This window comes from Ictalurus furcatus, chromosome 9, assembly GCF_023375685.1.
Source record: "Ictalurus furcatus strain D&B chromosome 9, Billie_1.0, whole genome shotgun sequence".
Taxonomy (NCBI): domain Eukaryota; kingdom Metazoa; phylum Chordata; class Actinopteri; order Siluriformes; family Ictaluridae; genus Ictalurus; species Ictalurus furcatus.
Genome location: NC_071263.1, coordinates 21,459,247 through 21,477,002, shown reverse-complemented (window position 1 = coordinate 21,477,002; position 17,756 = coordinate 21,459,247). Strand labels below are relative to the sequence as shown.

The 17,756-nt window shown below is 39.2% G+C and overlaps 1 protein-coding gene across 1 annotated transcript in view; it reads right to left on the bottom strand.

Annotated features, from left to right (window-relative positions):
- Positions 1-17,756, bottom strand: part of LOC128613023 (latent-transforming growth factor beta-binding protein 2) — a 122,379-nt gene that overhangs the window by 58,583 nt on the left and 46,040 nt on the right. Inside the window, exons 4-8 of the mRNA XM_053633555.1 lie at positions 12,871-13,094; positions 10,068-10,238; positions 5,108-5,311; positions 3,764-4,050; positions 1,280-1,382 (exon numbers count right to left, since the gene is read on the bottom strand). Of these exons, the coding sequence (XP_053489530.1) occupies positions 1,280-1,382; positions 3,764-4,050; positions 5,108-5,311; positions 10,068-10,238; positions 12,871-13,094 (989 nt within the window). The remainder of the gene's footprint in view (positions 1-1,279; positions 1,383-3,763; positions 4,051-5,107; positions 5,312-10,067; positions 10,239-12,870; positions 13,095-17,756) is intronic.

The following is a 17,756-nucleotide window of genomic DNA, read 5'->3' as shown; positions in this document are numbered from 1 at the left end:
ATTCTCTCATATTACATACAAATCACCTTCTTTATTAGTACATTGGGACCAGTGTCTTGTATTACATATCTCTTTGAGGCATTTCCACTAACCAGTTTATCATTACAGCTAAATGTGTTGTGTCTATGCTTAAACCCACCCCTAATCTTAATTCTTTTAAGTATTTTTACATTTTTATTGTTATTTTTTGTGAAGCATTTTTTTCACAAAAATGTTGTAAATGATCATTTATTCCTATCATTATCTGGACATCTATAGGTAATATAGATAAATAGGTATAACAAATACCTAAAAGTATAACTACTAAGGCACAGAACATGCACAGCATGCCTCACACATTGTCCATTTAGTACCACACAGCATGAAGCACTGCAATTCTTCCAACAGTCAACTTCCATTCTGTATACACAAACTAAACCAGGCTGAGTGTAAACTGTGGCTTTTCAAAAGGACTACAGATTGGAGAAAGAGTTGGCACTTGCTTGTCTTGAGCAAAGCTCAACAATCTCACAGCAGTGGGTTTTGCCAAGGTGCCTTCATCCAAAGAAATGCCTGGTTAGATTTGTTGCCTTGTTGAGTTTCTAAAACACAAACTTGTTTGAAAGGGAAAGGGGTAGTAAACATACGACATGCACACTCTACCTTCAGTAATGTGAACTCAGAAGAAGAGGATTTTGGTATATATTTATGGTGGCTTGTAAACATCCTTCAAAAGGTGATTTAAATTTTTTTTTTTTTTTTTTTACTTTTTTACAATATATAGTTCAGAAAACTACAGACCATCAAGAAATGAAATATGTTTCTTTTTAAGAAAAGTAATTTTCTCTAAACTCCATTGCTAATGAATCTTCATCATATAATCTGACATGGAGAACACATTATTACACACTCTGTTATAGAATTTGGCCCAGATTTTATTGGGATCGTCTCATATAGTGTGATAATCTTAAAAGACAGCTGAAATTGCACAATGTTAAATCAGCTTTAGCTAGCATCTTGGGCAGACTGATTGTTTTTTACCACCGTGTTTATTTAAACTGGCTCCTTATCAACATGATCTTTGCAGGATGAAAGCCTAGACAAGATTAAAAAGTAAATAACATTTCCATGTCATCTTAGTGAAATGTATAGTAGTGACATTTTTAAGTAGAGGTGTCAAAATATATCAAAAAAACAAAAATCAATTTGATTCTCTTTTTGGCAGCTGGCTAGAATTCAGCCATAGAGACATCTGACAGACATACAGTTTGTGTTAGCCCTTAGTGTATGAGTATCTCACCCGGTTTGCTGGGACACTCGGTGCATTTGTGTAGACCCCATGACGCTCCCACACTGCCGCAGCAGTCTTCCTGATTGGTAAGACCTGGCAGAGGCTTCCCACACTGCAACATAATCACACAAACATACAATAGCACAAATTCCAGCGACTCATGTTTCGTAACAAACACAAGGGTCTTTTCAAGGGAATGAATGTGACAAAAGGTTTTGGAACAGGCAGTTGAAGTATATTATGAAACCCAGGCCTGTTCTAGCATCAGAGGAGTTGCAGAAAACCCAGCCAGTATCATCACAAATCTCCTTTTCTTTCAGCATCCTTCCTTCCTTCTGATACCTAAATGCGAAATGTGTGCTGTGCTTAAAAAGGCTTACACATGTGCCTCGTCACATTTAAAACAAAAAAGATGAGGAGCAGCTGAGTCCGGTTAGAGAGGACAAAAGCAGTCTCTTTTTTTCCACTCTCTCTCCTCCCCTGGCACATTGCTCATGGATCTGAGCTAACTGTGAGATTAGGATCTGAATTTATTTCAGATTTATGGGACTTTGGAAGCCAGGTCACTGTTATGTCAGCTATACTACTAGGGCATTGGCACCATGTCTCTAGTCCCAGTAAACATGCCTGAATATGAATTTATCCTAAATTGAAAAACTGCTGAGTCATTTTGCATTCAGTATGTTCTGTTCTTGTCAAGACTACTAATAGGTCAGACAGAGACAATTAAGAGACAAATACGGAATGTACTGTTCTTCAGCCAAATCTTTTATAAGCTTACAATTCAGACTACTCATGCTCCATTTATCTAATAGAGTTTAAGGCTTGCACACAAAAATGCTTGGTTTGGAAACTGAGACCATAGCAAATGAAAAATATATAACCTTATGTGCTGTATAATATTGCATTGAAGGATCATGTTTGTTATAGCTTGTCTCTTTACCACATTCCAGTTGGATCCTCTGCCGAACAGTGTCTAGCCTTTTGGCCCCAAATGATTACACCTCTGCTAATGTGACTGGAATCTGAGAGTGCTAAACTTCACAGGGTGCATAAATTCCAATTGCAGAGTAAATCAGAAGCAGAGCTTCCTTCCTGTCTGACAGCAACATATACTAGCTACTGTATGTTTCTGTTTTAGAAAATAAATTGGTGTCATTGCAATGTCTGAATGAACTTTCACTAAGTCCTTGGTTGTGATTCAGAGCAATAAAACATTAGAAGAAAGAGATTTGGGCATGTGATGGAGTTTTTGATGATTAGAGGAATTGGCAAAATTACCCCTATGAAAATATAGTATGCTATATTATATATTATAGTACATTTGAAGTTTTTTTTATTAGTGTTTTACATTCATTAATACAGTTTATATTAAAACACTAAAGCTTACTATGTGTGCACAAGCTCCATACGTGCTTCACATTAAATTTGGACAAAATTATTCTTAACTTGTTCTCATTTTTGTTTACTGGCTAGGTTTGTGAGTCAAGTCAGGTCAGCTTGATTTATATAGAGCATCTCAAGAAAAACAGTCAAAATGCTGTGCAATAAATCGAGTTAATATGAATTTCAGTAAATGAGGACTGCAATATCTTGCCCAAATAGCATTTAAAATAATTCAATAATTTGCAGAGGCACAGCGGGTAGTGTTGCCGCCTCACAGCTCCACTGTCTCTGGTTCCAAGCTGAGCTCAGGTTACTGTCTGTGCAGAGGTTTTCATAATCTCCCCATGACCATGTGGGTTTCATCCAGGCATTCCAGTTTCCTCCCAACTCTCAAAAACATGCCACTAGGTGGACTGGCTAATCTAGACTCCTTTGGCCTTGCCTGGGCTATGCCCCTCATCTTTAGATTCACCTGTATCTAATTGTAGCATCTGTATCTTTGTTTCCCTTTATATGCTGAGATGTTTTCCTGCTCTGTGTATATTACTGCTTCTTGTGTTTGTCATATGTTTAATTTATCATGTATTGACTTAGCTTACCATTGTTTCTTCATTTGGATTACAGAACAGTCTAAGCTGACCTCCCATGCTCTGATATCTGCTTTGGATTATGACCATGAGTTTCGGAAATGCCTTATAAACAGACTCTGCGTAACCATCCAAACACCTGTGGCTCTTATGGAATACAAGTACTGTACTGAGACATGTCTGAGTGTTGTAATCAGGACCATCTATACTGAGTCCAAATTATAACTGAGACAAGAGGAGGTGAACTCAGAGACAGGGAAAATATTCAGTAGGGTTCAATGAGAATTGAGCTGAGGCCAAGTAACTCAAGCCAATTGAGAACCTTGAAGGAAATTGTTACCTTATGCAATTATAAAGACTGTGTTGTATCAAAATACTGACACACTAACGTTCATTCGTGCTGAAACAGTACATGATAATTATCCTGAGACCATGACAAGTCATGAGTACCACAACTTAAATGCATCTGTACTTTGCGTACTTTCAGTCAGTCCAGTCTTAATTTGTATACTTGACATACCTTTCCATCAACTGTTTCCTGGAAACACCTCCCCACATGTCCATTTAGGTTAATATGTAGCCTGTGGTGGTTCTGTCCATTGTTGTGCCCAGTGCTGCGCACGCTGTTCTGCCCATTGCCATTCCCATTGGCATTGATATGATTATTGCCAGGCTGAGAGCGCTGTTGTACTGAGTGTCCTGTTTCAACTGTTTGGCCCGGTTTGACCCGTGCAACCTGGTGGATCTGAAATTGAGCTTCTGGTGGGTGCTGGACATGCACATTCACCAGCGAGGGTAAAAGGGAGGCTACAAAAACAGAGAAACAGTCATAACATTATGACTATATAGGAAGTTTATGAACATAACACGACTCATCTATTAATGAAAAACAATGTAACATACTGATGCAATGATAATTCCACACACAGTTATTGACTCATATTGCTATACACCATTATTATATTATAGAAATACTGAATCAAGTAAAAACATAAATGACTGCTTGGACCAGTAAGCAGTAGGTAATATGCCTCCCTTGACCATCTAGTGCCTGAGGGAAATCTGACATGCCCATACTTTTCAGAAATCACTTATTCAAGTGTACACTCAACTTCTTGTATTACACAGTACAGAAGAAGCTCTTTAATGGTTCTGATTCAGTTGCTACACAAAGCCTGAGATGCTTGTACAGTGATGTAACAGTGGCCAGATGTGATCCCTGCCACTGAATTAGACTTATTAAAACACAGCATAAAGGTCAATAAGCAAATGAGAACGGAATGCAGAGGATTGAAGGCCACACGAGAGCTTCTGCATCTACTTAATGCTGGACAAAGAAAAGAAAGCAGGTAAGAGTGATATATATATATATATATATATATATATATATATATATATATATATATATATATATATATATTTTTTTTTTTTTCTAGGGGAAGAATATTTTAATTTTTTGGAATTGAAAGTGACAGGTGTTCTTTGTTAGCATAGACATGGACATGGCGTTGGTGAGACGCATTCTGGTTTCCATATTCGTAATGAGTTTGCTGAACAAGGAACACTCTGCGAACAATATGAGCCACATAAAACATGTGCACAAAACGAGATCCAGATATAACCATTAATATTTGACTTTTTCAACAATTTCTGATTTCTGTAAACCTAAATCCAAGTAATAAAAAATTATGTCATACATGGGAACACAAACTGTGTAAACTTACAAATTTGTCTAAAAGCATGAACAGCAGGATGTTAGCAGATGCTGCATTCCTTCCTCTTTAATTCTCTTACGAAATGTATTAAGATGTAACAGTATGTAAAAGGCACAGCCACATTGGGACCATGATTGTTCTGCCTTTACCTTGCTGGTTAGACAGGGGCAGGGTGTAGACAGTGTGAGATGAGCCGTTCTGCACTCTGTTGCTGTTGGGTTGTCGGCCCTGTGAGGGTTTGCTGGGAGTCGGAGTTGGAAGGTGACAGAATTTTCCTGTGGCGTTTGATGGGCACCAGCATTCATTTTGCCCAATACACCGTCCTCCATTCAAGCACGGAATCTGACAGAAAACTAGAAGATAAGAAATGAGTGTGAGGATACTTTGGAAATCTCAACCTACAAATAGGGCAAAATTTATTTCGTCAGAAAAGCTTTTTAAATACTTGCAAACAGAGGAATATAATGAGCTTTTCTTTGGGCAGCAAAGCTCCTGAACTGTTCATGACCTCTTGGTCTTGAACATTCATTTGAATGGGGATTTATGCACTCTAAAATTTACCCTCAGGAAAAACACATTAAGGTGGTCCTCATATTAGTGGGAAGACGGTACTGGCTTGACCTCTGCTCCCTTTAGGCTTTCCTAAGAACCAGTAAAAACTTCCTGTATTTTAATATCCAAACAGTGTCATGACTGAACTTACAGACCAATAACCACATGTTCTGTGATGTGAAGTCACTGATATTTTAATTGCTATTAATTTTGTTTAATAAGCAAATTACATAACCACTAGTAGTGTATAAACACCAAAATATTTCAAGCTACATGCCAGATCTTCTTTTGAACAGACAAAACCATCACAAACCAGACTCATTTTTGCAGTCATGGAGAGCAAGAATGGAACGATACAGATGAACAGCTGTGGTTTCACAGAGCTTCTTTAATTCTCTTTTTTCTTCTGTCAGCAGTGCCTGTGCCCTATATACCTGTGACCGGGGAATCCAAGCCCAGTAAACTGAACCCACTTGCAGTCAGACTTCAAAGAAGCAATAAAAGGAAGGGCCTTTGTAGTCAACAAAAAACAGTGAAAATAGTTCTGACCGCAAAAACGCATATGTTCTCCTCATTTGATCAATACTGTTTAAACATATTTTTGAGATAATAGTTGTAGTGTGGCAAAATAGAAAGAGAAAAAAGGCAAAGAATTGAAACAACCTGTCTGTGAAAGACCAGGAGACAAATTAAAGGAAAAACAACATAGTGTCTTAGTGTCTGAGTAAAAATATTCGGCATAGATTCTACAAGTCTCCAGAACTGTACTGGAGAAATGAATGTCATACTTCCAAAAGATATTCTCTCAACTGTTGTTTGATTATAGTGGTGGACAGCAGTGTCTCGCCAACATCTCCCATAACTGTTCAACTGTGTTGAGATCTGGTGACTGTGAAGGCCATAGCATGTGATTAACATCATTTTCATCCTCATCACACCATTCAGTGAACTCTCCCTGAGGGTGAATGGGGGTATGGCAATATGGCAGTGAACCTTGTGAATGGGGGTATGGCAATCCTGGAAGAGACCACTGTTACAAATTCCCTCTCTCAACTCACAGTTGTCATTCGTTGTCCATGCTATTGTTTGTTTTGCTTTGTGCATTTGTTTGGGTTTTGGTCCTGTGCCACTGTCCTGTCATTGGTCTGTTACCTATTGTGCTCACCTGTTTGCTTTTAGCACTTAATTAGATTGTCTATTTATATCTGATATTTCTGTGTTTCATAGCCAGGTCTCATCATGCAGTTAGCATTGTAAAGTCCAATCCTTGTTTATTGTTGACGATTCCATATTCATCAAGCACAATTATTTGTGTCTTTTATTTATATGTGCATGTGGGTGTGACATTACACAGTTTCCAGATTTCACTGGTCTAAATATTAAACATCAGGACATGTGACAGTTGACTCACCACCTATGCAGGAATGAGTGCCTGAAATTCTCCACATACCAACAGGAGATGCCACCTTACATTCCTAATAGTACATGTATTACACCAGCAACATCAAATGCTGTATCTGAGGAAGCTCAATATTAGAACAAGGATAAAAATATAACTCAGGTCATCTCTCAGATGTTGGCAGGTGCCAGGAATGTACTTTCCAACGTTCAATACTTCCAAGCTGTGAAAGTGTTTAAAGCAGCCCGACATGTTCCAAACAGCTACTATTAAAGGAGCCCTTCACACTGACGCGCATTAAATGTGTTTATATTGAAATATCTGTGATGTGAATAGAGATTCTATTGCTAATTTGGTTTGGTTCTGTATTTTCGTTATTCCCATATGAAGTTAGATGGTGTCTGCCATGCAAATGTCACAGGAGGACAATGCTAGTGCAGCTACAATGATACTTAATATTATAAGTAATAACAGTCAGATTTCGCTGTTAGCCTATCAAAAACAAAAGAGCACTCACTCACTCACCATTTTCAAGGGACATTTAATTTAATATTAACGAGAAATCCAATGTAGAAGTAAAGGAGACAGCAAATGTTGCACTCATATTTCCAGAACTGAATGCATCTATATGGCACAGTCTCACTGACTTATGGCGGAGACTTGACTCAGCTAGTCAGAGATCTAAAAAGAGATCTACAAGAACGATGGTGTTGACAATGGTAGTATCATGAAATTTGAAGCTTTGGAACCTTATCTGTTTGAGTAGAGTGTACAGATAAGGAGGTCAGAGAGCTGGACAGGCTAAAGGATTAAAGAGCTGCTGCATCGTTCTCTATTTGTAGCTATTTCCCACTGGCACCACTATCAGCAGGTAGACACACGGCATTGTAGGTAATAAAGGAACCCATTAACCAAAGTGAAAAAATAGACCAAGATGTCAATGAAAGAAGTTTCATTTTGGATACCACTGAACAACTGATGTTAATTATAAGTCATTCAGGGTGGATTTTTCCTTTAAGATTAGCATAAATCTGGAAAATGATTTGTTTATGGATTGCTAATTCAAGCAAATGAATCACATTTCCAAAATCATTTGGACACAGGCTATGTGTAACTAAGATCAAATTTCAGTTCTCCCTCAGAGGGAACCCTTAAAGGTTCTACACAGAACCCTTCAAGAAAGTGTTTCCACACCAGAAAGGCTCTAACACCCAGGACATGGGTCCAGACCCTTAATTATAAACCTTTCCTACACTACACTCTCAGAAAAGAGTACTAAACTGCCCCTTTAGTTCTCAATGGTTCCTCCTGATTAATTTGAAATCATTTCTCTGTAAACTGGCTGACAAAATGTTCCTGTAAACTTCTGAATTCATTCTGCTACTACCATCATGAGTTATCTCATCAATAAAGATTACTGAGCCTGTTCCAGAAGCACCCATACAAGCCCAAGCCATGACATTACCTCCACCATGTTTCACAGATGAGCGTGTATGTTTTGGGTCATGAGCAGATCCTTTCTTCCTCCACACTTTGTCCTTTCCATCACTTTGGTAGAGATAAATCTTGGTTCCAGAACCTTTTGGGAACCTTTCTGAGCTCTCTGATTTTCATCTCGGTATTTCTTTGCAAATTCCAATCTGGCTTTCAAATTCTTACTGCTAATGAGTGCTTTGCATCTTGTGGTATGGCCTCTATATTTCTGCTCTCAAAGTCTTCTTTGAACGATTGTGGTACCTTAACCCCTGCCCTGTGGAGGTTCTTGCTGATGTCACTGTTGTTTTGGGGTTTTTCTTCACAGCTCTCACAATATTTCTGTCATCAGCTGTTGTTGTTTTCCTTGGCCGACCTATTCGCTGTCTGTTGCTCAGTACACCACTGTTTTTTCTTTCTTTTTCACGACATTCCAAATTGTTGTATTGGCTATGCCCAATGTTTGTGCAATACCTCTGATTGATTTTCCCTCTTTTATCAGCTTCAAAACGGCTTGCTTTTCTCCCATATACAGCTCTCTGATCTTCATAGTGGCTTATCCTTTTAACAACAAATGCAGTCTTCAAATGAGAAACTGAAGTCTAAAATCAAAAGTAGATGTTCAGAGCTATTTATTGTTTATACAATGAATCTAACAGGACACACCTGGGCAACAAGAAACACCGGTCAGTCACGCGGTACAATATTTTTGCTCGCCTACAAATTGTGGTCTGATAAAAAATGCGTTATGTTATATGTCATTTAACACAGCTACATATAAATACCATGAAATAAAAGCTGAAATTCTAAACCCTCTTCTCATGTTCATCTTTTGATCTCAAATCCAAATGTCTTCATTCTGTAGCAAAAACCAATTTAATTGGCATTACCTTTCCAATAGTTTCGGAGTGGACTGTAGTTCTACATATACAGTTACAAATAAATTCATAAAAATTATCTGCATCTTCTTTGAATCAGTCCAATGTCATGGTATTGAAAAAAGAGAAGAAACAGCTACAAGCCGCATTGAGTCACGGCTCTATACTACAAGTATGTTCTCACCAGTGATAAAAAGGACTTGGCTGGGCATTAAACGGTCCATTGGTGTTAACTGAGCTCTGGTGTATGAAATGTGCTTCATTAACCACACACAGATCCAGTGGGAGAGTGTGAGATTTCCCTGTAAAGCGGATTGAGCTGTTAGGAGAGGCAGCTCAGCATTGTTGCCGCTCCTCAGGCCCTCCATGCTGGCTCGGGGCTAAAGCAGGTGGATAAAAGTGGCTTTAATGTAATCTCTGTTAAATCTTGCGCCCTTTCTCCTTCTCTTTCCCGCCCCCTGTCTTTCTTTTTCTTTTGTTGAGGATATGAAATGGTTAAGGTGAGGTTCAAAGCGAGGTGTAAACCGCATGCAAGCAGGGGGTAGAGAGGAGGGAGCGTGGGACGAGTGTGTGGTTTCCCCATCTCTAAACACCTCTTAGGTCTCAGTGCACAATCACAGAGCCGATTTTCTCCCTTTCTTTCACTTTTTAATAGCATGCTGAAAGGAATCTCTACAAAATGTTTCATTTCAGTGCATCTCAAAGAAGAGGAAGATTTTTTTTTTTTGTCAAGGACAAAACATGCTCTTGTGAGAAATTCAGAAGCAATTCAGAAACGCACAAGCTGTGAGACTATGAGAAACTTACAGAGTCTGAAGCCGTTGGTCTTGGCCGGCGGGCCCTGGTTCTCGCTGTACACCGTGGTCTTATCTCCACGCTCACAGCTATTGTAGCATTGCCCCCCATGGCAAATCCTCCTACACACCATGGGTGTAAAGACGATCTTGATACGGTCCACATTAGCTGTAAGGTTTGCTCCTAAAAATGGTAACGGAGAAGAATGGCAACGAGAAAGCAAGAGCTGAAAGCACAGAACAGACACAAACAAGAAGTGCTGCATCTTCACAAGTCACACTCTCCCTGTCTGGATACTGATAGAACAGGAGGTTTATAACAGTGTAAGTGCATATGCGTGTCAGTGTGTGTGTGGGTGCGAGTGTGTGTGTACACGAGTCTGGATAGCTGGAAGGATGTGTCACTGCAAAAGCTCTCCAGAGCAAGATAGAGTGAGAGAGAGAGCATCACGAGGATAAGGCGTGTGCGAGCGTGCGCACGTGTATGTCTGTGTGTGTGTCCGTTTGCAGTTGGAAGGGAAGTCTTGTGTAATGGTGGGAACCTGTTCAACTCCCGTTGCCTTGTAAATGATGGAAAAACAGACGTTTGAAAGCAGGGATCTCTTGGAATGTTTGTGAGGATTGAACTTGTTAAACATTGCCATTGTAGTATAATTTGAGGGTGTTGTTAGATGCTGTCCATATGCCCATGTCATTCTTTATTCATTTTTTTTTTCTGGAACTAATTTGATTAGGATTTTATTTCTTTTAATTGAACACGCTGCTTTAAAACTTTCCTAGCTATGATGTAGATGACAAAGGAAAAGCTTTGAAGTACAAAGCAATGGTTCAAAGTGTTTATGGGGTTTGTGTAGCGCACGTGTGCTAAGTTGGGAAGAAAAAAAAATGGCCCTAAGGCACTAGGAGTAAGACATCAAACACACCTTGTGTGTATTTGTGTGACGAAAATCAAGGAGCGGAACTTTTCCCCCTAGTGTAACACTTGATTTAAATGAAGAGCGTGCATGACATGTGTTTGTTTGCAACTATGTTAAGATGACAGTGATAAACGAGTGTTTTCATGTCTCTGTTTATGTTTGTATGTGCTTATTTGGGCACAAATTTCCATGTGGACATATTAACAGTCTCAATTAACAAGAGTTTCCAGTGTATCTAAACACAAATCAGCTCCATGGAGAAGGCTTCCATGTGTGTGTGTGTGTGTGCGCGCCTATGTGTGTGCGTGTGTGCCTATGTGTTTGTGTGACAGACGCTAACATTTTACTGAAAGGCAGTGTTCCGAAGGCTACACCTACATAAGCCCTTCATGACAACTGACATAAACTTACATAAACATTTTTAAACACATATTCCAGGCATAAAGGCTGCTTTGGTCAACTATAATGTTAAAATAGATATAACATTTCCAATGAAGGGAAATAAGTATTCAGACACATTTGTTTTTGTTATTTAATATACTTCCAGTACATATATCCACTTCAACTTTACACACATAATGTCTTTTGTCTTTGTACTTATAAATATGAATAAAGTATGTATTCATAACCATTAACAAAGGTAATATGTCCTGGTACATTGTTCCATTCGTGGTTCCTCTGAGGATGTGTAAAACAGCAGGTCTTGTGGGGTGTTCCTGGGATGCAGTGGTTAGTACCTACCAAAAGTGGTCCAAGGAAGGACAACCAGTGAACCGGAGACAATGCTATGGGTGCCCAAGGCTCACTGAGGTGTGTGGTGAGTGAAGGCTAGCCCATGTGGTCTTATTCCACAGAAGAGCTACTGTAGCACTAATTGCTGAAAAGGTTAATGTTGGCTATTATAAAAAGAGGTCAGAACACACAGTGCATCACAGCTTGCTGTGTATGGGGCTGTGTGGCCACAGACCACTCAGAGTGCCCATGGTGACTCCTGTCCACCACTTTAAGCACCTACAATGGTCACGTGAATATCAGAACTGGACCATGGAACATTGGCAGAAGGTGGCCTGGTCTGATGAATCACGTTTTCTTTTACATCATGTGGAGGCCATGTGTGTGTGCGTCATTTACCTGGGGAAGAGATGGCACCAGGATGCACTATGGGGAGAAGGCAAGCCGGAGGAGGTAGTGTGATGCTCTGGGCAATGTTCTGTTGGGAAATCTTGGGTCCTGGCTTTCATGTGAATATTACTATGTCACATACCACCTACCTAAACATTGTTGCAAACCAAGTACACACCTTCATGATAACGGTATTCCCTAATGGCAGTGGCTTCTTTCAGCAGGATAATGCACCCTGCCACACTGCAGAAATTGTTCGGGAATGGTTGAGGAACATGACAAAAGTTCAAATGTTGACTTGGCCTCCAAATTCCCCAGATCTCAATCCGATCGAGTATCTGTGGGATGTTCTGGACAAACAAGTCTGAACCATGGAGGTCCCAACTCACAGCTTACAGGACTTAAAATGTCTTGGATACCACAGCACACTTTCAGAGGTCTTGTGGAGTTAATGCCATATGTGTGTGTGTGTGTGTGTGTGTGTGTGTGTGTACAAAAAGCATATTATATAACAAAAACAAAAATGGCTATATACTTACTTCACTCGATGTCAAGAGACAGACTTGCATAATGACATAACATTGATGCTGTTTCATAAATCAGCCTTTATGATGGCTGACACCTGTTGGAATATTCTTGTAGGTAGGTTTATATCAGTTGTCATGACAGGCTTATGTAGTTCTCACTGCCCTTCAGTAAAGTGTTATCTGATAGAATAAGTAGATTATAACCTGCTGGAGACACTGTGTGTGTGTGTGTGTGTGTGTGTGTTTTAACCTGTTGGAGTCACTGTGTTGCTGGAGGTATGTGGCTGGCCATTAGAGTAGGTGACATGCTGAGTGTGCGTGTGTCCATGGTTGTGTCCGTTTGCAATAGGCAGAGCATTTGAGGTTATGGGTGCTGTAGATGAAGGATAACGCTTGACAGTCCTGGAGACATGAGACTGTCCTGAACCAGTCTGTTGCAGAGTGACCTCAGGAGAACCTCGTCTAACCTGGGTCCTGAAAAAAAAAAACATACACGAGTGATTCAGCTTTGAATTCATTGAATTATAAAGTCAAAATGAAAATCCTCAGGTTGGTTATGGCTAAATTGCCATTTTCCACACTTTTTAGTGTACTAGTGCAAAGCCAAAAAAAAAAAAAAAAAAAAACAGAACAAAATGTCTCAAGTCACTGAATAGATTCTTTGCCTCCAGACATCTTTTCACATAATGATTCACCAAACTTGGTACATGAAACCCACAGTTCTAAAATGCATAACGTCATTCGCTAATCCATACTCAGCCTTTATCAGCCTTCCATATTCCCAGCAAATGAAAGAATAAATGAGAGAGGATAATGCGACTACTTCAGCACAGCATGCGAGAGAGCAAGAACATGGAAAAATGCACCTCATCTATATTACGTCAAATATTTTGGTAACAGACCCTACCAGGCTGATGGTATCATTTTAACATAATTTTGACTAATTTGAAAAACAGGATGCTCTCATGTTATTGTGTTTGTGTTCTGCAATTAGCTAATAACTGCAATCAAAATGTTTTACATTTAATAGCTGCACGATTATCAAAAATTAGCTGCAAACAGCCCTGCTCATCAACTGCAACAAATTTCTCGTAATAATTTCCAGGACGTTTCATTGTGAGTAAGTGTGCAAAGTAAACGACCGGGTAAAATAATAGTGAAAATAATACGGCCTCAGACAAGCGAACAAACCACAGACCATGATTTAGTACTGATGTATTGAAATTACTGTATTGTGTACTACTAGATATAATCACCTGGATGAAAATAACTTAAACTGGATGATCAGACTGTTGGAAAGATTTTGTGGTTGCCTTTTGTGTGTGATGTCCAAGCAGAACACAACATTGAGCCTCCATGTACCAGGATGTACAGGGCCAAATCTGTGTGTGACTTTGTCGAGACAAGCATGATGGAACTCTGGGACACTTAGACCATTCTGCAAAATCACTGGACATCAGTTAAAGCAAGTGAACCACAATAATACACTCTGAATATACTAGGAATGTTGCACCTACTCAGTGGAAAACTGGATTAAAATCTCAAGACACTGGTGCCATTCTAACCTGACAGGTATGAGATAAGCATGTATTATACAAGAAATGCCACGTACAACTAATTGTTTATCTGGAGAGCTGATCTGCAGACTATAAGAACCCTCTTCTGACTGCGTGTGTTTAACCCAAAACTCTGCATACAGTCTGTAGGCAAAAAAAAAAAACCTGTGGGATTTACCTGAGACTTGTATATGCCTACATTTCTGGGACATTAGACACAGTAGTAAGGTACTCTATCATTATCTGTCTGGTGACAAGCTAAAAGAAATATGTTGCATAATTCCTGAACATACACAGGGCTGGGGAAAACCCTTCACATGGTAAAAATTTGGACATTTATGACTACACACAGCTCTGAAAATCACCGAACTCAAATATGTTTCTCATTTGCACATATCACAACCTGAATTTTAAGGTCTGGTTACCCCCAAAAGTGAAAATGGAGACAATTGCATTTAAAGACCGCAATCCGATTGCTGTGTCGGTTCATCACGGGACATTCTGACAGCCAGTGTCTGATTACAATCTGAACTGATTAGGCTTATGTTTCTTTCACTACAGCATGTAAATGTCCAAAAATTTGATCAAAGCCTGACATTCAACACTGAAATCACACTTGGCTAGTAAAGTTTTAGATCACTTTTAGGCAAGCTGACTGCTTTTACCACCACTTGCTCCTGGCTCCTTACCCAACAGGATCTTTGCAGGATGATATCTGAGGTAAGGTTACACAGTAAATAACACATTTCCATGTCAATTTGGTGAAATATTTTTCATTTTGTTGCTTAAAGTTAAGGTGTCAAAGTATGTTAAAAGCAAATTTTTAAACCGATTTCTGATTCGTTCGCTTTTCTTTCTTTTTTTGGCGGTTTGCCAGAATTCAGCTACAGAGACATCCAATAGTTTTTCTGAGACCAATGCACATTTTTCTTCAATTTTGTCATAGAAATTATAACCTGGGGCAAGTATCAGCACATCTATATACTGTATGTTGAGAAACCCAGGCCACTTGAAGAAAGTTAAACCCCAACAATGCAAAAATATAATACTATAACAAAATAAAGCACTGGATCCAGCAATTGATCCATTTCTCAGCTGGTAAATGCATCAGTACTGTTCCTACAGCAAGGCTATACTGAAAAACATTGTGAGTGTGTTGTAATGACCTTTTCCCCACCCGTCTTCGTGAGAGACACCTGGCTGACTCTCACGCTGGCACACGTGCACGCCTCAGACCAGATGTCTCGCCTTGCAATCTCAGTTCATTTCCTCACTGAATGAAGTCACTGCTGCCCTTCGCTATATTTGGACGAAGAGGCCTCATTTTCTTTGTTTGATGTCATTATCATTAGTTCAAGGCTCACTGCACTTACGCTTTGGGTGAACAAATTTGCAAACCCTGTAGCCAGGATTAAATGCACGAAACCTGCTGGAGAGCAGGAAAGCTCCTTTTAAAGCCTCATGTATTACCATTCACCTAATTAGATATGACCATGAAAGCATATACACTATGTGTGTGGTCATGAAATGAGGATGATGGTTGAGTGAGATGTTAAAAATTTGTTTAAAAAAAAGGCGATGTCCAGTGAATTACTTAAAAAAAGATGATCGTTTGTTTCATTGTTGACTCATAGACAGATTGTATTGTGTAACTAAAGAACAGGGGATTATATAACACATTTTAACTGATTCAAATTAGACCAGAAGCTGTAGGTCATTATTAAAGAGAATCACTATAGTCTAGACATCATCAATCCCTTGAGGCATGATAAGAACCACGTAAGATCATGTTCTTTGTAATCCAAATAGACAAATCTAATTACATAAGAGCTTTGTAAAGCGTGTTAGCGTGATTTACAAGTATATTGTTTCAAATTGTTGTTCATTATGTCATTAAATTTAAATGAGACAAAGCCCAAAAGCTTCAACAGATGTGGACACAATTGATGACTGCATTTTCTTTGGTCTGGAACTTTGTGGCTTTGTTCACTAACTTTATCTGGTCAAGTCTGAGAAGGACATTAAGTATGAGACTTTCCCGAACAATCCCCCTGCCTAGTAAGTTCATTTAATCATTTTTCAAATGGCAAGGACTATTAACAAGTGCAGGCACAAACAATTATAGCTAGCTAAGACAGAAACTTAGCAATAAGTTTAAGCTTAGAAACTTAACTATACCCTGAGCCCATGGACCACACCAAACAGATGAGCAAATGTAGGTCAAATGTATTTTATTTTATTTTATTTTAACTACATTCAATATCTGGAGGCATAACTATTATAATAGCACTGAATGGCAAAGAACTACACTACCCAACAGCCACTGCATGTCACATGATCTTGCCACACAGTCCCTGATCACTTACACTTGTTTCCAATTTCATCTAATTGGTGTCACTATATAAGTATGACTGTGGCCACATATCCCTACTACACAGTATGTAAAAAGCACTATGCCAAAGGAGTAGTATGGCTGAATTCTCAGTAGTAATAAAATAGTAGGAGAGAAATGTCTGGATGACCTACTGCTTCCACCTCGATTCTGCACTATGGAACCAGTGGATACTGTGCTATCCCATAATGCAATGGGACTGGTGGAGAAGAGCTGTTGGAATCTGCACCGTGTGGTACGTCTGGATTGTATTCATGCTTACTGTTTATTCTGACCAGTACATACTGAGCAGTAGGCACTGTCATAGGCTGTGTCTGAAATCCCACTGTCTTACTGTCAAGCTTTTTTCCCCTGTTTGTAATTTTGTGTGCCATGTTATTGCCTATAGTCTGTATGTTTCTTGCTTTGCATTCATAGTTCATGTTAGCAGTTCTTGTTTTCTTTGTATTTTCCACAATAAACTGCCTGCATTTGTCTCCTCACAATAACACTGGATTTCTTCAGTTTATTAGCTACCACTAACTAATCTTGAATTTCTAATGCTTGCATACTTCATTAGATGTTAGCCCAATCTTATGTTAGTTATGACTATTTTTGTAATCTGTTAGATGACCAACAACCCATACACAGATGCAGCCAGTCATGTTATGTTTTCTATGGCTATGAATTAGTATTTTGCCCCATGATAGATTGCCACCCCAATACTGTCATTAGGTCTAACCTGGCAACCCCATTGTTAAAGGTTTGTCTACTCCCCTGTACAGAAGACCTCCAAAGAATGTTGGTGTGACAACATCCGACCTTCCTGAGCTTCTAGTCTCATTCACCTCAAACGATGGCACATAACGTTCAAAAGGTAAGTATGAGCTGTGTCTGGTCAACTTGGTCAGGATAGGTGGTTTAGTCATATACTCCATTCCCACTGTTGAGAAATATAACAGAACCATATAAAAATATTTTCATGTCAAATAACCCAGCTTTATTACAGACTAACTGAAATTTATGTCTTTACTGACACAATGTTTCCCACTGTTTTCAAATTCTCCACACACCAGCAGACTGGTTACAGCGATACCACTCCGGGAAAACCACGGCAGTGTAAGATCTTGAGTGAGTTGACGGTTCGCGCTGAGTCGTGAGACTTCCAATGAAACCAGTGAGGTCTGGTTCTACTTTACCTCAGTGAGA